The sequence below is a fragment of the Homarus americanus genome, unplaced genomic scaffold, assembly GCF_018991925.1.
Source record: "Homarus americanus isolate GMGI-L3 unplaced genomic scaffold, GMGI_Hamer_2.0 scaffold45562, whole genome shotgun sequence".
Classification (NCBI taxonomy): Eukaryota; Metazoa; Arthropoda; class Malacostraca; order Decapoda; family Nephropidae; genus Homarus; species Homarus americanus.
Window position 1 is genome coordinate 5,621,073 of NW_024744839.1, and position 19,703 is coordinate 5,640,775.

The following is a 19,703-nucleotide window of genomic DNA, read 5'->3' on the forward strand; positions in this document are numbered from 1 at the left end:
AGTAAAATATACCGTAATGTACAGTAGCTAAAACAACTGTCTGTGCATACTTTGTGGGAAACAATATGAGACCATGGACGATAAATATTGGTATATGAGGGCTGTCACTAGTCACACGTACCATTCCGGAGCATATCCACCCCCACCTGCACAGATAGTTGTTTTAGCTACTGTACAGTCAGTCAACCAACTAATGTATATATACTGTCCACCGCACAGTCAGTCAACCTACTGCTGTATATATACTGTCCACCGCACAGTCAGTCAACCTACTGCTGTATATATACTGTACACCGCACAGTCAGTCAACCTACTGCTGTACAACAGTCTCACAAATCAGTTGTTCTTTCATGATGTTAATAAAGTAAAAGTTTTCTCTAATTCATATTACACACACACACACACACACACACACACACACACACACACACACACAGCAACAACAACAAACAAGGCTCACTCACATCTTTCTTGAGGTCGTCGATGGTTTTCTTGCGGACTCTGTTGGCCATGTTGGTTTTGTCCGGGACGGGGGCTGTCTCGAGGCAGTTGGTGAAGCCCGGGGGAGGGCGGTACACCCGCCAGTAGGCCCTCTCCTGCGAGTCTGTCACGATCTTGTCGCCCTTCTTCCGGTCCTTTGCCAGTTTCACCTACAAGACAGACCAACTTTGAGTATACAGGCATCTGGACAAGACAGCATATGTCACCATAGGAGTGGCGGGTCACCTTAAGATTAGACACCCCTGCATATTTCACCTAAAGATCAACCACCTAGCCTAATCAGGTAGCATCGGGGTGGTTCAGTTTCCAATCAAACAAGCAAGGGTGTGTACTCTTCAGGCGATCCATTATGGCTAACTGTGGTAATTTTGTTGTATAATTGAATGGGTTTACTAGTATTGTGTAAATTGTGGACGATTGAGTATTACTGAAAGGGTGGTTTTTACATACTTGTGTCAGCAAAGTGTGAAGTGTTAGGGAACTGAAGCCGTTGGAAGTAAACTTGTTGATGAGGAGGGTGATTGGTGGATGGATACACGCACAATGATTGGCTAATTCTCATTGCTGTGGTATGTAAATGGGGACTGACTTGGTTTTTAGTTTGATTAACCACCACCTTAAATGGTAACTGAAAGGCCTTAGCAGTATCAAAATATGGTTTAAAATTCGCATCCATCTAATTGAGTGCCAGACCCACCTGACTCACAGTGCCACACCCACCTCTACTCACAGTACCACACTCACCTCATTCACAGTGCCACATCCACCTAACTCAGTGCCACACTCACCTCATTCACAGTGCCACACCCACCTCTACTCACAGTACCACACTCACCTGATTCACAGTGCCACATCCACCTAACTCAGTGCCATACCCACCTAACTCACAGTGCCACATCCACAAAACTCACAGTGCCACACCCACCTAACCCACAGTGCCACACCCACCTAACCTACAGTGCCACACCCACCTGACTCACAGTGCCAAACCCACCTGTTCCTCCGCCTGCATGGTAATAAAATCCCATTTGTGTGACAACGCCTTCTTGAGCTTGTTGTACGCCTCCAGCTCGTAGTCCTCGAGGCCGTGTTTCTGTTTGTTTCTGGAGAGCCTCTTGGTCAGGTAGATGGCATAGTCTGTGGTGTCGGCGCTATGGTTCTGGGAGGGCCAATAATAAGGCGTCTATAGGGGGAAAAGAAGACGGTAGTTAAGCATCTGTGTTAAGTATCTGTGGTGTTAAGTACCTGTGGTGTTAAGTATATAAGGTGTTAAGTGTCTGTGGTGTTAAGTATCTGTGGTGTTAAGTATCTGTGGTGTTAAGTATCTGTGGTGTTAAGTATCTGTAGTGTTAAGTATCTGTGGTGTTAAGTATCTGTGGTGTTAAGTATCTGTGGTGTTAAGTATCTGTGGTGTTAAGTATCTGTGATGTTAACTATCTGTAGTGTTAACTATCTGTAGTGTTAACCTGTGGGGGAGAAAAGACCTGAGGGTAAATATCTGTGGGTGTTCATAAAGACCACAGGCAGGAGTCATCATAAATACCACCAGAGTGCTAAGAGTGGTGGCTCCTTCGGGTCACAGTGCCTCGTCGTTTCCTCGTGTCGTTTTATGGCGTCTTAAGTTTGTGGCTCGTGTCAGGACTTCATCCCAACTCTAATAACTGACTTTAACTCACTCCAACTCCGATCGTCTCCGTTTCATTCCCTCTTCTTGTGTCTCCGTCTCATCCCTTCTTGTACCCTCCTCGTTTCACACCAGTTCTTCTACGCTTCATGCCCTCTTCCTTACTCTGCTTCACCCTCACTTCATCTCCGCTTCACCCCTAATCCTTTCCACTTCATCAATACTAGCCGTAGGTGTGTGTCGGTCCAATGTCTAAAAAAGAGTCCATCGCCTCACCACTGTCTACCTGCCCAGGGGGACTAGAATACTGTAGCTTGTTTCACCTGTCACAGTTTAATGGACGAATGAGAAACACACATACCAAATGCTAGGTCCCAGCGTGAATATGTTTGGCAGGGGTGGAGCGAACACTAACCAATAAGAACCATAGTAATCTGAGAACAACCAATGAAGGGAAGGTTCTAAGGTAGGAGGAGAGGCACTACACTATTCTGGACTCGCCCCTAAATATGTTTGGAGGGAGTGAGTGGCATTTTTTTACACATTTTGACCAAATTTTAGAACGGGAATCTAAGGAAACAGACTAGGCTCATTCCCCTCGCCCGCCCTCCCCCCCCACCCCTCCTTCCTGTGGTGAGAATAATTTACAACTGTTTCAGAACCTGTTAAGTGTGAGCTTTATCTGTTATAATATTGACAATAAGAAAGTGTTATTTTGTGGTATAATTATGTGAACTTTCCAATTTTAAAAGGATTCGTATGGACAAGTGATTATTATTTTGGTAACTTCACTCCCCATTTCCTCTCCGCTTCACACCCACTTCCTCTCCGCTTCACACCCACTTCCCCTCCACCCCCACTTCATCCCCCCACTTCCTCTCCGCTTCACCCCTACTTCATCTCCGCTAAGCCCCCCACTTCCTCTCTGCTTCAGCCCCACTTCCAACTTTATTTACCCTGGTGTCTGTTTTTGTGGTGTTCCATTATCCAGAAGCAGATGGGATGGGCAGGAAATGGAAGAATGAAGGAGATGAGAAAGACGGAATAACGGACGAATAAAGGAAGGGATAAGGAAAATGGATGTTGAGATCACACCAGTTCTTCTACGCTTCATGCCCTCTTCCTTACTCTGCTTCACCCTCACTTCATCTCCGCTTCACCCCTAATCCTTTCCACTTCATCAATACTAGCCGTAGGTGTGTGTCGGTCCAATGTCTAAAAAAGAGTCCATCGCCTCACCACTGTCTACCTGCCCAGGGGGACTAGAATACTGTAGCTTGTTTCACCTGTCACAGTTTAATGGACGAATGAGAAACACACATACCAAATGCTAGGTCCCAGCGTGAATATGTTTGGCAGGGGTGGAGCGAACACTAACCAATAAGAACCATAGTAATCTGAGAACAACCAATGAAGGGAAGGTTCTAAGGTAGGAGGAGAGGCACTACACTATTCTGGACTCGCCCCTAAATATGTTTGGAGGGAGTGAGTGGCATTTTTTTACACATTTTGACCAAATTTTAGAACGGGAATCTAAGGAAACAGACTAGGCTCATTCCCCTCGCCCGCCCTCCCCCCCCACCCCTCCTTCCTGTGGTGAGAATAATTTACAACTGTTTCAGAACCTGTTAAGTGTGAGCTTTATCTGTTATAATATTGACAATAAGAAAGTGTTATTTTGTGGTATAATTATGTGAACTTTCCAATTTTAAAAGGATTCGTATGGACAAGTGATTATTATTTTGGTAACTTCACTCCCCATTTCCTCTCCGCTTCACACCCACTTCCTCTCCGCTTCACACCCACTTCCCCTCCACCCCCACTTCATCCCCCCACTTCCTCTCCGCTTCACCCCTACTTCATCTCCGCTAAGCCCCCCACTTCCTCTCTGCTTCAGCCCCACTTCCAACTTTATTTACCCTGGTGTCTGTTTTTGTGGTGTTCCATTATCCAGAAGCAGATGGGATGGGCAGGAAATGGAAGAATGAAGGAGATGAGAAAGACGGAATAACGGACGAATAAAGGAAGGGATAAGGAAAATGGATGTTGAGATGGGACAGAATAAACAGCGAGAGAGAGAGAGAGAGAGAGAGAGAGAGAGAGAGAGAGAGAGAGAGAGAGAGAGAGAGAGAGAGAGAGAGAGAGAGGAGAATAAAGCATAAATACGAGAATAATCTCAAAGCATAAAAAAGAGAGAGAGAGAGTGAGTAGGAAAGAAAATGAAGGAGGGAAAGGGGCATAAATGTCAATAAAGAGGTGAACAGGAAGATGAAAGAATGGAATGTGCAAGAGGAGAGAGGGGGGGGGAGAGGGAGGTGGGTAGAGGAGAGGGAGAGAGGCAGAGGTAAAGGGGAGAACAGAGGGGTAGGGGAGATAGAATGAGGGGAAGAAGAGACAAGAAAGAAAGAGGGGGGAAGAGAGGAAGAATTAGAGAGAAGATAAAGGGTAAGGAGAGACGTGGGAGTAGAGGCAGAACTAGAACAAAGGACAGGACAAGTGGGAGAAGGGAAGGGGGCAAGGAGAGAAGGGTGGTGAACAAGGAGAGAAGGCAAGGGGCAAGTGGAGAGATGGGGAAGGGGGGTGAGAGGAGGGGGAGGTTAAGTGGACAGAGAGGAAGGATGGCGGAGAGAGAGGGAGGACAAGTGAGAGAGGAGGCAAATGGGAGAGGGGGAGGCAGAGTGAGGAGAGGGGAGGTGGCAAGAGAGAGAGGGAAGGCAAGTGAGAGAGGGGAAGTGAGAGAGGGGGGGAGAAGGGAGGCAGGGATGACAGAGCAATGACAGAAGTGAGAGAAGAAGAGAACAGGGAAGAGACATGGGGAGTAAAGAGGAAAGAAGAGAAGGAAGGAGGAAAGAAAGAGAAGATAGAGAAGATGGGAGGAGACTTAGGTGAAGAGAAACATTGGAAGGAGAGAGAGAGGATTAAAAAAAAAGAGAAAAGAAAATGGAGGGAGACGGAGAGAGGAGTAGATAGAGATAAAATAACTGGGAGAAGTGGAAAGAGAGAGAGAGAGAGAGAGAGAGAGAGAGAGAGAGAGAGAGAGAGAGAGAGAGAGAGAGAGAGAGAGAGAGAGAGAGAGAGCAGGAAGGGACTCGACCTCATCCAATAGACACCAAGTTTCCATCGGCCAGTTATTGGATATATCGTGAGGTGGAGGAGCAGCCCGCCACGCTCCTCACCCCTGGGAGCGTGGCACTGAAGGGAGGGAGCGTGGCACTGACGAAGTTTTAAGCGAGATAAAAGCAGAATAAGTGGCAGAGGGCATGTAGGATAAGACTGAGGGTGTAGGATAAGACTGAGGGTGTAGGATAAGACTGAGGGTGTAGGATAAGACTGAGGGTGTAGGATAAGACTGAGGGTGTAGGGAGGCAAGGAGGTGGGAGACAAGGACTGAGGGTGGGTGGACAAGACTGAGGTGCAGGATACACTGAGGTGCAGGGATAAGACTGAGGTGCAGGACAAGACTGAGGTGTAGGAGGCATCGAGGTGAAGACAAGACCGAGGTAGGATAAGACTGAGGGTGCAGGGGACAAGACTGAGGCAGGATGAAGACTGAGGGTGAGACAAGACTGAGGGGTGTAGGACAAGACTGAGGTGTAGGATAAGACTGAGGGTGCAGGATAAGACCGAGGGTGTAGTAAGAATGAGGTGTGAGGATAAGACTGAGGGTGCAGGAGGAAGACTGAGGCAGGGATAAGAATGAGGATGTAGGAAGACTGAGGTGAGGATAAGACTGAGGGTGCAGGGACAAGACTGGGGGTGCAGGACAAGACTGGAGGATGAAGACCAGGGTGTAGGATAAGACTGAGGTGTAGGATAAGACTGGGGGTGTGTATAAGACTGAGGGTGTAGGGGCAAGAATGAGGTGCAGGATAAGACTGGGGTGTAGGACAAGAATGAGGACAGGATAAGACTGAGGGGTGTAGGCAAGACCGAGGGTGTAGGGCAAGACTGAGGGTGCAGGACAAGACTGAGGTAGGGCAAGACTGAGGTAGGACAAGACTGAGGAGGTAAGACTGAGGGTATAGGACAAGACTGAGGTGTAGGAGCAAGACTGAGGTGTAGGGGAAGACTGAGGGTGGGATAAGACTGAGGGTGTAGGATAAGACTGAGGGTATAGGATAAGACTGAGGGTGTAGGATAAGACTGAGGGTGTAGGATAAGACTGAGGGTGTAGGGTAAGAATGAGGGTGTAGGATAAGACTGAGGGTGTAGGATAAGACTGAGGTGGTGGATAAGACTGAGGTGAGGGTAAGACTGAGTGTAGGACAAGACTGAGGGTGTAGGATAAGACTGGGGGTGTAGGATAAAACTGAGGGTGCAGGATAAGACTGAGTGGTGTAGGATAAGACTGAGGGTGTAGGATAAGACCGAGGGTGTAGGATAAGACTGAGGGTGTAGGATAAGACTGAGAGGTGTAGGATAAGACTGAGGGTGTAGGAGGGTGACGACATCTTCCGGCTCGTGACCGCCAATATAAAAGCAACCAGCTCCTTCCACGGGGCAATAGTTTTCGGATTATTATTGTAACTTCCTCACTTTACACTCCTACAACTAAATATTCTTACTATTACTCCTACTTGATATTTCCCTCATTACAGTCTGCTGGAATGTTTCTCTGTCTGCTGGAATTGTTTCTCTGGTGCAATGTTTCTGTCTGCTGGATTGTTTCTCTGTCTGCTGGAATGTTTCTCTGTCTGCTGGATTGTTTCTCAGTCTGCTGAACTGTTTCTTAGTCTGTGAATTGTTTCTCAGTCTGCTGAATTGCTGCTCTGTCTGCTGGTCTGTTTCTTTGGCAGCATAACTGACTCTGGCAGCATGACTGAGAATGGCAGTATGGTTGTGGCTCTGGCTGCATGACTGCAGCACTGACAGCATGACTGCAAAGGTGGCTGCTGTTATAAACTGTGTTGCGTGGTAGTAAACTGGTTGAGTGGAAGATTATGATTATGGGAGACTGTGGCCTTTGGAAGATGATTATGGTAGACTGTGGCCTTTGGAAGATGACTGTGGTAGACTGTGGCCTTTGGAAGATGACTGTGGTAGACTGTGGCCTTTGGAAGATGACTGTGGCAGACTGTGGCCCTTGGAAGATGACTGTGGCAGACTGTGGCCTTTGGAAGATGACTGTAGTAGACTGTGGCCTTTGGAAGATGACTGTGGTAGACTGTGGCCTTTGGAAGATGACTGTGGTAGACTGTGGCCCGGGCTGTGCTGGAGGAGAGCAAGAGTTCTTCAGGTGAAGCTTCAGGCCAGCCACCCCCGACCTGCCACCACTACCCACTATCTGCTTTATAAATAACAGCAATTTCTCAGCGTGGGAGAGAGCCGCTCACTGCCGCTGACGTCATCACCTACGTCAACTCTCGTCCTGTCCTTGGCCCTCCATCCCTCCCTCTATCCTTGGCCCTACCTCCATCCCTCCCTCTATCCTTGGCCATCCCTTCCTCCCATACCCCTGCACACCGCCCCACCCATAGGCCCTCTGCCTCTCCCTGTCACACTCCCTTGGGCCCCTGCTCCTCCCTCCTTCACCCCTAGACCCTTCCCTCCACTCCTCCTCTCGGTCTCCTTCCCTTGCCCCCTCCCTTTTCCTTCGTTGCCCCCTCCCTTTCCCTTCCCAGCCCCTACCTTCCTTCCTATCCGGTTCCTCTGCCTCTACCTTCCTCCACCTCTCTGTAGGTTATGGCCTCTGGGAGATAATGTCTACACCGGCGGCACATGTACGTTGTTGCCTCTACACACACACACACACGTATAGTTTTCACATGCCGCTACATAAATAAACACATTTCTAATTGCCTGTATTTCTTCATATAATATAAAATGACTCGCTGTTTACTATATATATATATATATATATATATATATATATATATATATATATATATATATATATATATATATATATATATATATATATATATATATATATATATATATATATACTGTATATATACCTAATCCATCTTAACCTAGCCTAACCTAAACCAACTTGAACTAACCTTACCTATTCTTAACAAACCTAATTTAGCCTAACCTTACCTCACCTAATATATCGTAACGTAACCTAATATAACGTAACGTACCAAAACCTAATGTAGCCAAATATAACCCAACCCAACGTAACCCCTGAGGTAGCGTTAGGTTCACCATACCTTCACAGCCGCACAACTACAGGTGGCCAGGCCTATGGAAGGACACCAGAGTGTTCTGCGTAGGATCCATTACTGTTGTGTTACGACTGCTTAATCTTCACGTGAAATTAGAGAGTTGTTTTCCCATTAGTTCGTGATATATATATATATATAAAAAAAAAGGAGGAAAGATGAGTGTGTGTGTGTGTGTGTGTGTGTGTGTGTGTGTGTGTGTGTGTGTGTGTGTGTGTGTGTGTGTGTGTGTGTGTGTGTGTTTTTCTTAGGTACGGGATATTACTAAAAAAAAAAAAAAAAAAAACATCAATAATTACTACGATAAGGATGAGCATGAACAACTAACTAGCTCTCTAAGATACACCTACACCAGTTCACTAGATCAACAATAACAAGTGAACCAATAGAGAGAGAGAACAATAACATAATAAATCACATCACCATTTCCTTTGCTACGTTTCGCCAATATTGTCTTCGTTAGTTTGTTTACATTTATGGGTTATTTGTTGTGGTTTGTCTAGGTAAATTTATCTCGGCTAATTAGAGTTTTAATTTGAGTTCTAATATTTACGGTATGTTAGAGATTCCCTGGAAGAAGGTAAGACTTAGTGTTCCATTATCGCTGAAACACTGACACACGTAACTCCTTCTGAAACACTGACACACGTAACTCCTCCTGAAACACTGACACACGCGACTCCTCCTGAAACACTGATACACGTAACTCCTCCTGAAACACTGACACACGCGACTCCTCCTGAAACACTGATACACGTAACTTCTCCTGAAACACTGACACACGTAACTTCTCCTGAAACACTGATACACGTAACTCCTCCAGAAACACTGACACACGCAGCTCCTCCTGAAACACTGATACACGTAACTCCTCCAGAAACACTGACACACGCAGCTCCTCCTGAAACACTGATACACGTAACTCCTCCAGAAACACTGACACACGCAGCTCCTCCTGAAACACTGATACACGTAACTCCTCCAGAAACACTGACACACATAACTCCTCCTGAAACACTGATACATAACTCCTCCTGAAACACTGATACACGTAACTCCTCCTGAAACACTGACACACGTAACTCCTCCTGAAACGACACACGTAACTTCTCCTGAAACACTGATTACACGTAACTCTCCTGAAACACTGACACACATGCTCCTCACAGAGAGCACTGACACACGTAACTCCTCCTGAAACACTGACACACGTAACTTCTCCTGAAACACTGATACACGTAACTCCTCCTGAAACACTGATACACGTAACTCCTCCAGAAACACTGACACACGTAACTTCTCCTGAAACACTGATACACGTAACTCCTCCTGAAACACTGATACACGTAACTCCTCCTGAAACACTGACACACGTAACTCCTCCTGAAACACTGATACACGTAACTCCTCCTGAAACACTGACACACGTAACTTCTCCTGAAACACTGATACACGTAACTCCTCCTGAAACACTGATACCTCCTGAAACACTGACCTCCTGAAACACTGATACACGTAACTCCTCCTGAAACACTGATACACGCAACTCCTCCTGAAACACTGATACACGTAACTCCTCCTGAAACACTGATACACGTAACTCCTCCTGAAACACTGATACACGTAACTCCTCCTGAAACACTGATACACGCAACTCCTCCTGAAACACTGATACACGCAACTCCTCCTGAAACACTGATACACGTAACTCCTCCTGAAACACTGATACACGTAACTCCTCCTGAAACACTGATACACGTAACTCCTCCTGAAACACTGATACACGCAACTCCTCCTGAAACACTGATACACGCAACTCCTCCTGAAACACTGATACACGTAACTCCTCCTGAAACACTGATACACGTAACTCCTCCTGAAACACTGATACACGTAACTCCTCCTGAAACACTGATACACGCAACTCCTCCTGAAACACTGATACACGCAACTCCTCCTGAAACACTGATACACGTAACTCCTCCTGAAACACTGATACGTAACTGCTCCTACACTAACCTCCTGAAACACTGATACACGTAACTCCTCCTGAAACACTGATACACGCAACTCCTCCTGAAACACTGATACACGCAACTCCTCCTGAAACACTGATACACGTAACTCCTCCTGAAACACTGATACACGCAACTCCTCCTGAAACACTGATACACGCAGCTTCTACCTCGTGTCGTAAACAATGATGTGATCAGGTTAGGTTAGGTTAGGTTAGGTTAAGTTAGGTTAGGTGTTAGGTTAGGTTACGTTAGGTGTTAAGTTAGATTAGGTTAGGTTAGGTTAGGTTTTATTAAACTGCGCATGCCCAGATCATTTTCAGCACTGTACAATCTCTGCACTCACACCGGGGCTGCCAGATGTTAGTGCTTCTTCTCCACTGGAATCCCCTGAAGCTTTGAAACCCCCAGTCTCTTTCAGACGATGATTAAACACCCGAACGCTAACCTAACCCAGCCTTACCTTACCCCCAAGTACCGTTAGGGTGTTTAATCAGGTGAAATAAGCTGGGGGGTAATCTTCAAGGGGATTCAACTTTTTCACGATCTTGATACTCAGAATACTCGTAGTAATTGAACTAACTCTGATCCTCCCCTGACATGACCCCTGATAGAGCTCAGATTCCCAATACTTTACATGTGTGTTTCCTCCATACTGGTAGCGGGGCATGGAAGGCAACTGATAATGGTAAACAACATAAAGACTCTCTGAGAGGTATTTGTCAACACTCACTTTATACGTCACTCGGGGTAAGTAACACTCTTCTTTCTGGCCCATCGTAAACAACAACAATTAAAACAACATCAATTAAAACAACAATAACAAAAATGTGTCAGATTATAGTTACGTGTATCAACCTATTAGACGTACAAACAACAACAATACACAAACACACAGACGTACAAACAATAGGCCTCAAGGTTATTGTCTCTTGTTGTGGTCCAGGGCATAACTGTGACCTTTGCATCACTTTATTTTTAATCTTAACTTCAACACAACTCTCAGGTTAACATCTTCAGACCCGGACACCAAGTTACAGTTTTTTATTGGCAAGGAGATGAAAGAGTACTCCCTGAACACACACACACACACACACACACACACACACACACACACACACACGCACACACACACACACATTAACCTAAGACTTTCTATCAACTACGAACGAGCGATAGAACAGTGATCGGCACAACCCTTATATCTCTTACAGCTGTCAAACTTAACCTCTCTAACAGCTGTCAAACTTAACCTCTCTAACAGCTGTCAAACTTAACAGCTGGCACACTTAACATCTCATGGTTCAACACGTCGGACACTGATGAGCTTAAGAGGAACACCACGAAGAAGCAGAACTTTACCTGTGGCGGGAGAGGTTAATGAACACGAGGGAGCTGAGGGAGGAAAGGCCCGCTATCACCTGAGGTCGCCACACCTCCTGATAACAATGTCCCCGCGACTTGCACACCAAATTGCAGATTGCAATCGTGCACACAATTTTTCGTCACAGCGGAAGGGCAAAGATCAGTTCGTGAGAGAGAGAGAGAGAGAGAGAGAGAGAGAGAGAGAGAGAGAATGCGCAACACTGCATTAAAGCTTTATTAAAATTGTATCATTAAATCTCAGTAAATTTTCTTGAATCCAGTAAGGAAGATTAACATAAAAATCTCGTATTACAGAATTATGAGGTCAATTAATATATATATATATATATATATATATATATATATATATATATATATATATATATATATATATATATATATATATATATATATATATATATATATATATATATATATAACTTTTTTTATGAATGGTTATTTTGTTAAATTCCCGGCATGCATGCGGGAATTTACAAAAATAAATTTACCCAAGTACCAAAGTAAAAAAAGAAGAACAGGAACACTTAACTATGTATCAATCTACACGAGCCATCTTAACCCAACCTCTTACTTAACCTAACCATAAGGTTAAGTTAGTTTAGGTTGTCTGTTTGTAAGTTATTTCGCAAAAAAAAATAACATATAGATAAGTTAAATGGCCTTTACATGAAGTGAACATATTAAGTCTAATGTTCAAGATTAGGTGTGGTGATGAAGCGGCCACCCGTAGTATAGCCCTCACTTGCAGTACAGTAACTTCCTTACGTAGTAAGAAACACCTGAACTAAATATATAACAAACGAAGGCAAATATCACTTAAATTAATTTAAACTAATAAAAAAATGATAAAAATTATCATAATATTGGTAAAACAAATTCACGATCACGTGAACACAATAACTGGCGTATTGAAAACAGAGTGAAGCACACTACGCCCCGTGACTGTCGTGTCACGCTGCACCCCGTGACACTGTGGTGTAACACACTACACCCCGTGACACTGTAGTGTAACACACTACACCCGTGACACTGTGGTGTAACACACTACATCTGTGACACTGTGGTGTAACACACTACACCCCGTGACACTGTGGTGTAACACACTACACCCCGTGGCACTGTGGTGTAACACACTACACCTGTGACACTGTGGTGTAACACACTACACCCGTGACACTGTGGTGTAACACACTACACCTGTGACACTGTGGTGTAACACACTACACCCCGTGATTGCCGTGTCACGCTGCATCCCGTGACACTGTGGTGTAACACACTACACCTGTGACACTGTGGTGTAACACACTACACCCGTGACACTGTGGTGTAACACACTACACCCGTGACACTGTGGTGTAATACACTGCACATTACACCATATAACAATGTCGCTGGTAACACTAATGTATTATTAACTATTTTAATCATTCCAGCATTTTTCGAGGCTCACGTTTTCTTGAGCAATATATATGTAAATGAAATATGCATTTTAATATACCTGTGTGGTGGTTGAAAAATACCAAATGCTTATTTCCTGCTCAGTACGCAGTCTGTACACGTGACAGCAATATTACTATTAGCAGTAATAAGCAGTGAAAGACAACCCGGAACTATTTGGAGTGGAGGGCGGTGGTCGCCGACCCTCAGACACGAGGCTGGCACCTAGACTAATTGATGTCTTTTTTTTAATCTGAGTAACCTTTAAAATTGCCCTCTGTTAGGGAGTTAAGTCGAGGCACAGTACAAAAGAGACTTGTGACCGCTGAGGGCACGCCAAGGTCCTGTCCTCCTGACCTAACACTGTAGGTGTAGAGGATCAACCTGTCACCTCTTTGGTTAGGTTATGCTAGCATAGCATTAGGACGGTTCATTTTAAGGTGAAGTAACCTGGGGTGAGTCTAAATAATAATAATAATAATAATAATAATAATAATAATAATAATAATAATAATAATAATAAAAATAATAATTAATGCGTAGAAGGTATCGCCAACGCAACACTCACACCCTACGTTAACGAGCTACATGACCCAGTGTCATGGAATAATCCGATAAAACCGGACAACTCGCCAACTGCACTGGCTAACAATTATCCTGGAACGCAATCCGCAGATCGATTAACATCCAGGTTCCCAATTACTGCTGGGTAAACAGAGGCAAATATCAGCCCTGTCTTAACACTGTACGATAGTTTGGGATGGCTGGCAATGTTTAGGTGTCTCCCAGCCGTGGTCCTCGTGCAGCGCTGGCGGGCGTACGACACATTCCTACGTTCCCCTCCCCCTCAGATGCCATTCATTGCTACTCCCCTTTAGTCCCCCCCCCCCCAGAGGGACCCTCACCTCACATACCATGTTTGACCACGGAAGAAATATAGCGGGGAGGCAGTACGTACACACACACAAGACTCCGCTCTTTTCATTACCTGAGTCTCCTATACCAGGGTTATCTTTCAAGGTTTTCTTTCTCAGTCAGTCTTGAGGCGTCATACAGCCTCACACACTATGGCAATCACAAGAGGTTACAGTAAAACCTCAGACTACAAAAACAATTATGTAATTCACTTCCAGGTTCTGTACCCACCACATGAGGGCCTTACTCATGGGGTGAATACATGTCACTCAACCCTGCGTGAGGTCATGAGAGGTCACACTCATCTGACTCAATATATTTTATCATTTCTTGTAATACAGAATTTAAACAGTTCATTTATACACGAGTAATATTTATCATACGTACACTTCATCCACACGTATACATCAAGTCTCATCCACACGCTCACATCAACAGTGTCTCATCCACACGTACACATCAACAGTCTCATCCACACGCTCACATCAATACTCTTTCATCCACACGTACATATCAACAGTCTCTCATCCACAAGTATAAGTTCATAGAATCACCTTTTAATTAGTTCCCCACCCCAGCTCAGTTCACCTGAGGGGTTAGGTTAGGTTTTGTATGGTTAGGTTAGGTTAGGTTTTGTATGGTTATATGAGTCGTAATTAATAATAACCAGGTGTAATTTTTACCTAGTGTTTGAAGGCACTTTAAATGGCAGGAATTTTCTTAAAACACAGGTGAGTGTTTGTAATTTATTTGTGCTAACACTTTACTATATATAATTGTACAGATATATAGTTGACAAAGTGACAGCTATAGTTATGAGTCTCCGTGATGAGATGAGATGAGGTTAGGTTAGGTTTTAAATTGAAATAAGCCGAGGGCCAATCTTCAGGTGATTTTACTTAACAGCTTCAAGATCGAGATGTCACCTCCACCCCTTCCCCCCAATACACCATCTTCCCTCAAAGGAAGACGAATGCATAGTGCGATGAGGAAATGGGTTAGAATGCGGGAGAGGAGTGTGTGTGTGTGTGTGTAATAATAATAATAATAATAATAATAATAATAATAATAATAATAATAATAATAATAATAATAATAATAATAATAATAATAATAATTATTATTATTAGCGGTTTATTGAAAGAGCATGGCAGCCGGAAGGCTGAAAATATAAGTTGCATAGTTGGGGAATGGGTATCTCGATTTACAAATAATATACAAGTAATATAAGTGATACAAATATGATATACAATGACTAGGTGGGGAGAAGGTCAAACTACAGGGCATTTCAACAGAGTGACAGTGCCAAAAGGTGAGATTGACTGGGAGTGAATACACTGGTTGATTACAAGTTATTGATAATTTTCACAATGGTTGGACTGGGCTGTTCTTATAGTGATCGGTACGTGCTCGTATGGGCTGGATGAGGTTGTGGTGTCGAACAGCAATTCTCGGACGAGGGATCTCGGGTGGTAGTAGGAGCCGGTGTCGAGGATGGTGCAGAAGCTTCTCACCAAAATTGCAGATGAGGTCGTGGTAATTGTCAGAGAGAGCCGAGAGGGTCAGTGTGTTGAGCGCTTCTTGATATGTGGAGTAGGAAGGGGAGAGAATAATTGTTCATGCCCTCTTTTGCACTTTTTCTAGGTGTTTACGTTGTGTGCCATTTAGGGTGGAAGACCAGGTAGGGGAGGCATAGGTAAGCTTGGGAAATATGAATGTTGAATAAACACTAAGGAGCTCGGGCGCAGGAACTCCGAGGGACTTGAGTCGGAGGAGGAGGTGGAGACGGAAACTGGAGGATTTGACAACTTCACTGACGTGTGTTTTCCAATTTAGTTTGTTGTCTATAGCGACGCCGAGGAGATTAGTGGAGTCTACAGCGTGGAGTGTGTTGGGGCCTAAAGTAATGTAAGGGGGGAGGGGGGGTGGGACAAAGTCGGAGGAGAAGTTGATGTGCATGACCATGGTCTTGGTATGGTTGATGGTGACGTGGTTGTTGGGAGCCCAATTTTGGAGACTGTTCAATAAACCCTGGATGGCGGTATAATCGGGAGTAGAGTTGTTGACACGGATCCCAATGGTGGAGTCGTCGACATATTTCCAGCGAGCAGGGGTTTCTCTTAGGGCATCATTGATAAGCATAAGGAAGCAGAGCGGTCCCATCTTGGTGCCTTGGGGGACGCCACAGATGAGTGACTGAAAAGTGGAGACAGCCCCTCGGAAGCATACGGCTTGGCGTCGGTCACTTAGGAAGTCTGTAAGCCATAGTATAAGACTTCCTCGAAACCCGAGGTGTGTGTGTGTGTGTGTGTGTGTGTGTGTGTGTGTGTGTGTGTGTGTGTGTGTGTGTGTGTGTGTGTGTGTGTGTGAGGCTTGTATGAGAGGAGAGTGGTAGGTGAAGGAGGGAAAGGCAAATAGAAATTGGCAGAAGAATTTGGGGAGAGGGTAAGCAGTTGGTGTGTTTGAGAGAGAGAGAGAGAGAGAGAGTTCTCCCTCTATAACCAACTACCATATTCATTAACCTTCTATATTAGCTTTCTATTTAAAATTCCATCTACTAATAAATACTATCAGCCAACACACAGCTATCGCTCACCTATCACCTGCCATGTAGTTCAAACACCAACGTAAACTGATGAGATAATGAACTATTTTTTTCTCTCGTTTTTCCACGAGTGTTTTGATTGAAATTTTATGGTATTTTCCTGGCGTCGGTGTGTTGTCCCGGACAAGTCCTATCAAACACTCTACGCGGTCTATTTATCGAACATCCAGCAACGATAAAGAAGAACGTTATAAAAAAAAGCTATATATTTTTTGCAGTGTGTGTGTCGGCGTTCCATCCTCCGAGTTCGCTGGGAAGATAAGAGAACAAATGCCAGTATTTTCGCTAACACCAATTATAGGAGCATCGATGCTATCATTATCCACGAAAAACTACGTTGGATTACTCGCATGGACGACAGTGGACTACCAAAGCGGCTAGTTTACAGTCACCTAACGGATGGTAAACGTAATGCTGGCGGACAACGGGAAAGGTATAAGGATAGTTTTAAGACAAACCTGAAAAAGTGCCAAATCGACCCCCTCACCCGGGAGACGATTACTCCACACTGCAACGCTTGGAGGAGCACCACACGAGAAGGTGTCAATACTTTCGAGTTCACCCGACTGCAAACCGAGGCAGACAAGCGCCAGCGCAGGAAAGACGCTGCAGCCGCTCCTCCCGCATTAGATGTAGCCCTCCACACGTGTAACATCTGTGAACGACCGTGCCGGTCCCGTATCGGTCTCTCGAGTCACCTCAGAGCTTACCAGCGAAGGTGACATCTTTAATAACTCATATCATTGTATCAGAGCTTGATGATCTTCATACTCGATTCCGAGTGACAGCAAAGTAACATCATCATCATTGTCATCAGCAGCAATATTGGTGTGTGTGTGTGTGTGTGTGTGTGTGTGTGTGGTCAGCCCTACACGTGCCCACACTAGTAACATGAGACCACCGTCCTGGTCTCTGTTATTTAAGGCTACACATTAACAGGGTCATGTAAAAAAGACCCCCAAGGTTTTAACACACGACCCTTCAAACTCTGGGTATTCTTTTTCGGTGACCCAGCATGTAGAACCTCACACGTGCTGAGTAAGGGAACAGTTTTGGTGTTATCTAAATCCCCAACATTCCAATTTATAGATACTTTTTGTTTCTGTCCTGTATACATAAATGCCTGACCTAATAACTTGCTTTCTTATCAAAATTGTTCAGTTTTGATATTGTACAAAATTGGTAATGTCGAGTAAATGGTATTGATCACTGGCCTTAAAACACAATCTTCCATTATAGTTTAGCTCATTAATCGATTCATATATGTTTCAGATACAATTTGTATACATTTCCAATAAAAAAAAACACCAATGAATCATCACTGGAATACATACATACATACACATCTTCCTCCGTCATAATATTCACTACATAAGACCAGTGACATTTAGTGATGAACGCTCAGCCAATACTTCGACTAAAATAATGTCTCAAATTCCATTCATCAGGAGCTTCACCGTGACCAGCGAGCCCCACCCTCCTTCATATTCACCTGATGAATTGTGCACAGCCTTAATGGGGCGGAGAGAGAGAGAGAGAGAGTCAATTACCTTTACAGGGAATGTGGCCCAATTTGTAGTGTGCACAGATGTGGAGGAAGGCCGTAGCTATTGAGGAGGCTAGGGCGAGGCAGGGTGCTTTTATTGCTTTATTGAGACAGCGAGGGTAAGGTTGAGGAGCTTTAGTTGCTATACAGTACAGGTACAAAAACAGAGGTGTTGCTGGTGAGGTAATGATGCGCTTCAAGAACCGAGTAGACGCGTGTATTCTAAACTATTATACATTAAGTGATTCAGGCTCCTATATGGCAGGTATCAACACTATACGATATTTTCCACCAGGCCCCACCACCACTGTCACCACACCCTATTCGTTGATATATTTCATCGGTTTGAATATGATAAATACATTTTTTTCGACACACTGCTTTTCTTCAGCGTGTCCGTACTAAGTGTTGATAAAACTTCGGTGTGGTGGGGAGGAGAGGTGTCTAGCAGCCACAACTTTTCCACCAAAGTTGTTCCTCACCAAAAATATGGAAACGTTTAAAAAGAGTTATTACAATGTTTAAGAGTTATTTCAACGTTTAAAGAGTTATTACAATGTTTAAGAGTTATTGCAACGTTTAAAGAGTTATTACAATGTTTAAGAGTTATTGCAACGTTTAAAGAGTTATTACAATGTTTAAGAGTTATTGCAACGTTTAAAGAGTTATCACAATGTTTAAGAGTTATTGCAACGTTTAAAGAGTTATCACAATGTTTAAGAGTTATTGCAACGTTTAAAGAGTTATCACAATGTTTAAGAGTTATTGCAACGTTTAAAGAGTTATTACAATGTTATAAATCAACATGAAGAAGAATGAGTCAAGTCGGGTAGGTCCAGATATACAGTATATGGTCTTATAATAATTATCATCATCACTTAACTTCTTCACCCACAATGAGTTCCAGTAAAAGATTTCTACTCAAGTATGTCTCTTAAGCAGCCACCAATATCACTGTATGTCCCCCAGCCTAAACAAAGGACCTACTGGATACATATAATATCTGATGGCTTTGTTGGCTGTCATTGGCCAAATCGACTCTCTGTTTGCCATTGTTTGCAGACCGAGACAAGACTACTGAGAACAATAGGAGGGGTCCTACACAGAGCCACTGGCCTTCTTCCCTCGGCATGGCCACTATAGATGGGGAGGCCATTAGGTAAATAAGGTCCGTATCTACCTTCCTTTATAGCCTTTCATTAAATCTTTAAGTCTCCCGTACAAGTTTGATAGAAAATGGGAAACTGTTAATTTAAAAGAAGATTCTCTATCATATTTCAGTAATACTTTTCTTTAATTTGTATTTGTTTATAAAAAAAAAAACATGAGAATATCTAGTTTTGTATCTCTTCAAATTATTTCTCGTGGGTTAGGTAAGGTTAGGTTACGTTACGTTTTTAATTCCACAATTTCCCCTGCTTCCAAGCCCTGCAGGTAAGGTCACGATTAACAGGGAAGGAAGGATCATAACTCAATAATTATATATTTCCTCAAACTTTCATGAGCA

General features: G+C 44.0%; 1 protein-coding gene across 9 annotated transcripts in view; it reads right to left on the reverse strand.

The window, feature by feature from the left end:
* Window positions 1-19,703, reverse strand: part of LOC121878193 (regulator of G-protein signaling 9-like) — a 241,663-nt gene that overhangs the window by 54,029 nt on the left and 167,931 nt on the right. For all 9 annotated transcript variants that reach the window (XM_042384240.1, XM_042384242.1, XM_042384239.1 and 6 more), the window contains 2 exons: window positions 1,496-1,684; window positions 465-650 (listed from right to left, as the gene is read on the reverse strand). In XM_042384240.1, coding sequence (XP_042240174.1) covers window positions 465-650; window positions 1,496-1,684 — 375 coding nt within the window. The remainder of the gene's footprint in view (window positions 1-464; window positions 651-1,495; window positions 1,685-19,703) is intronic.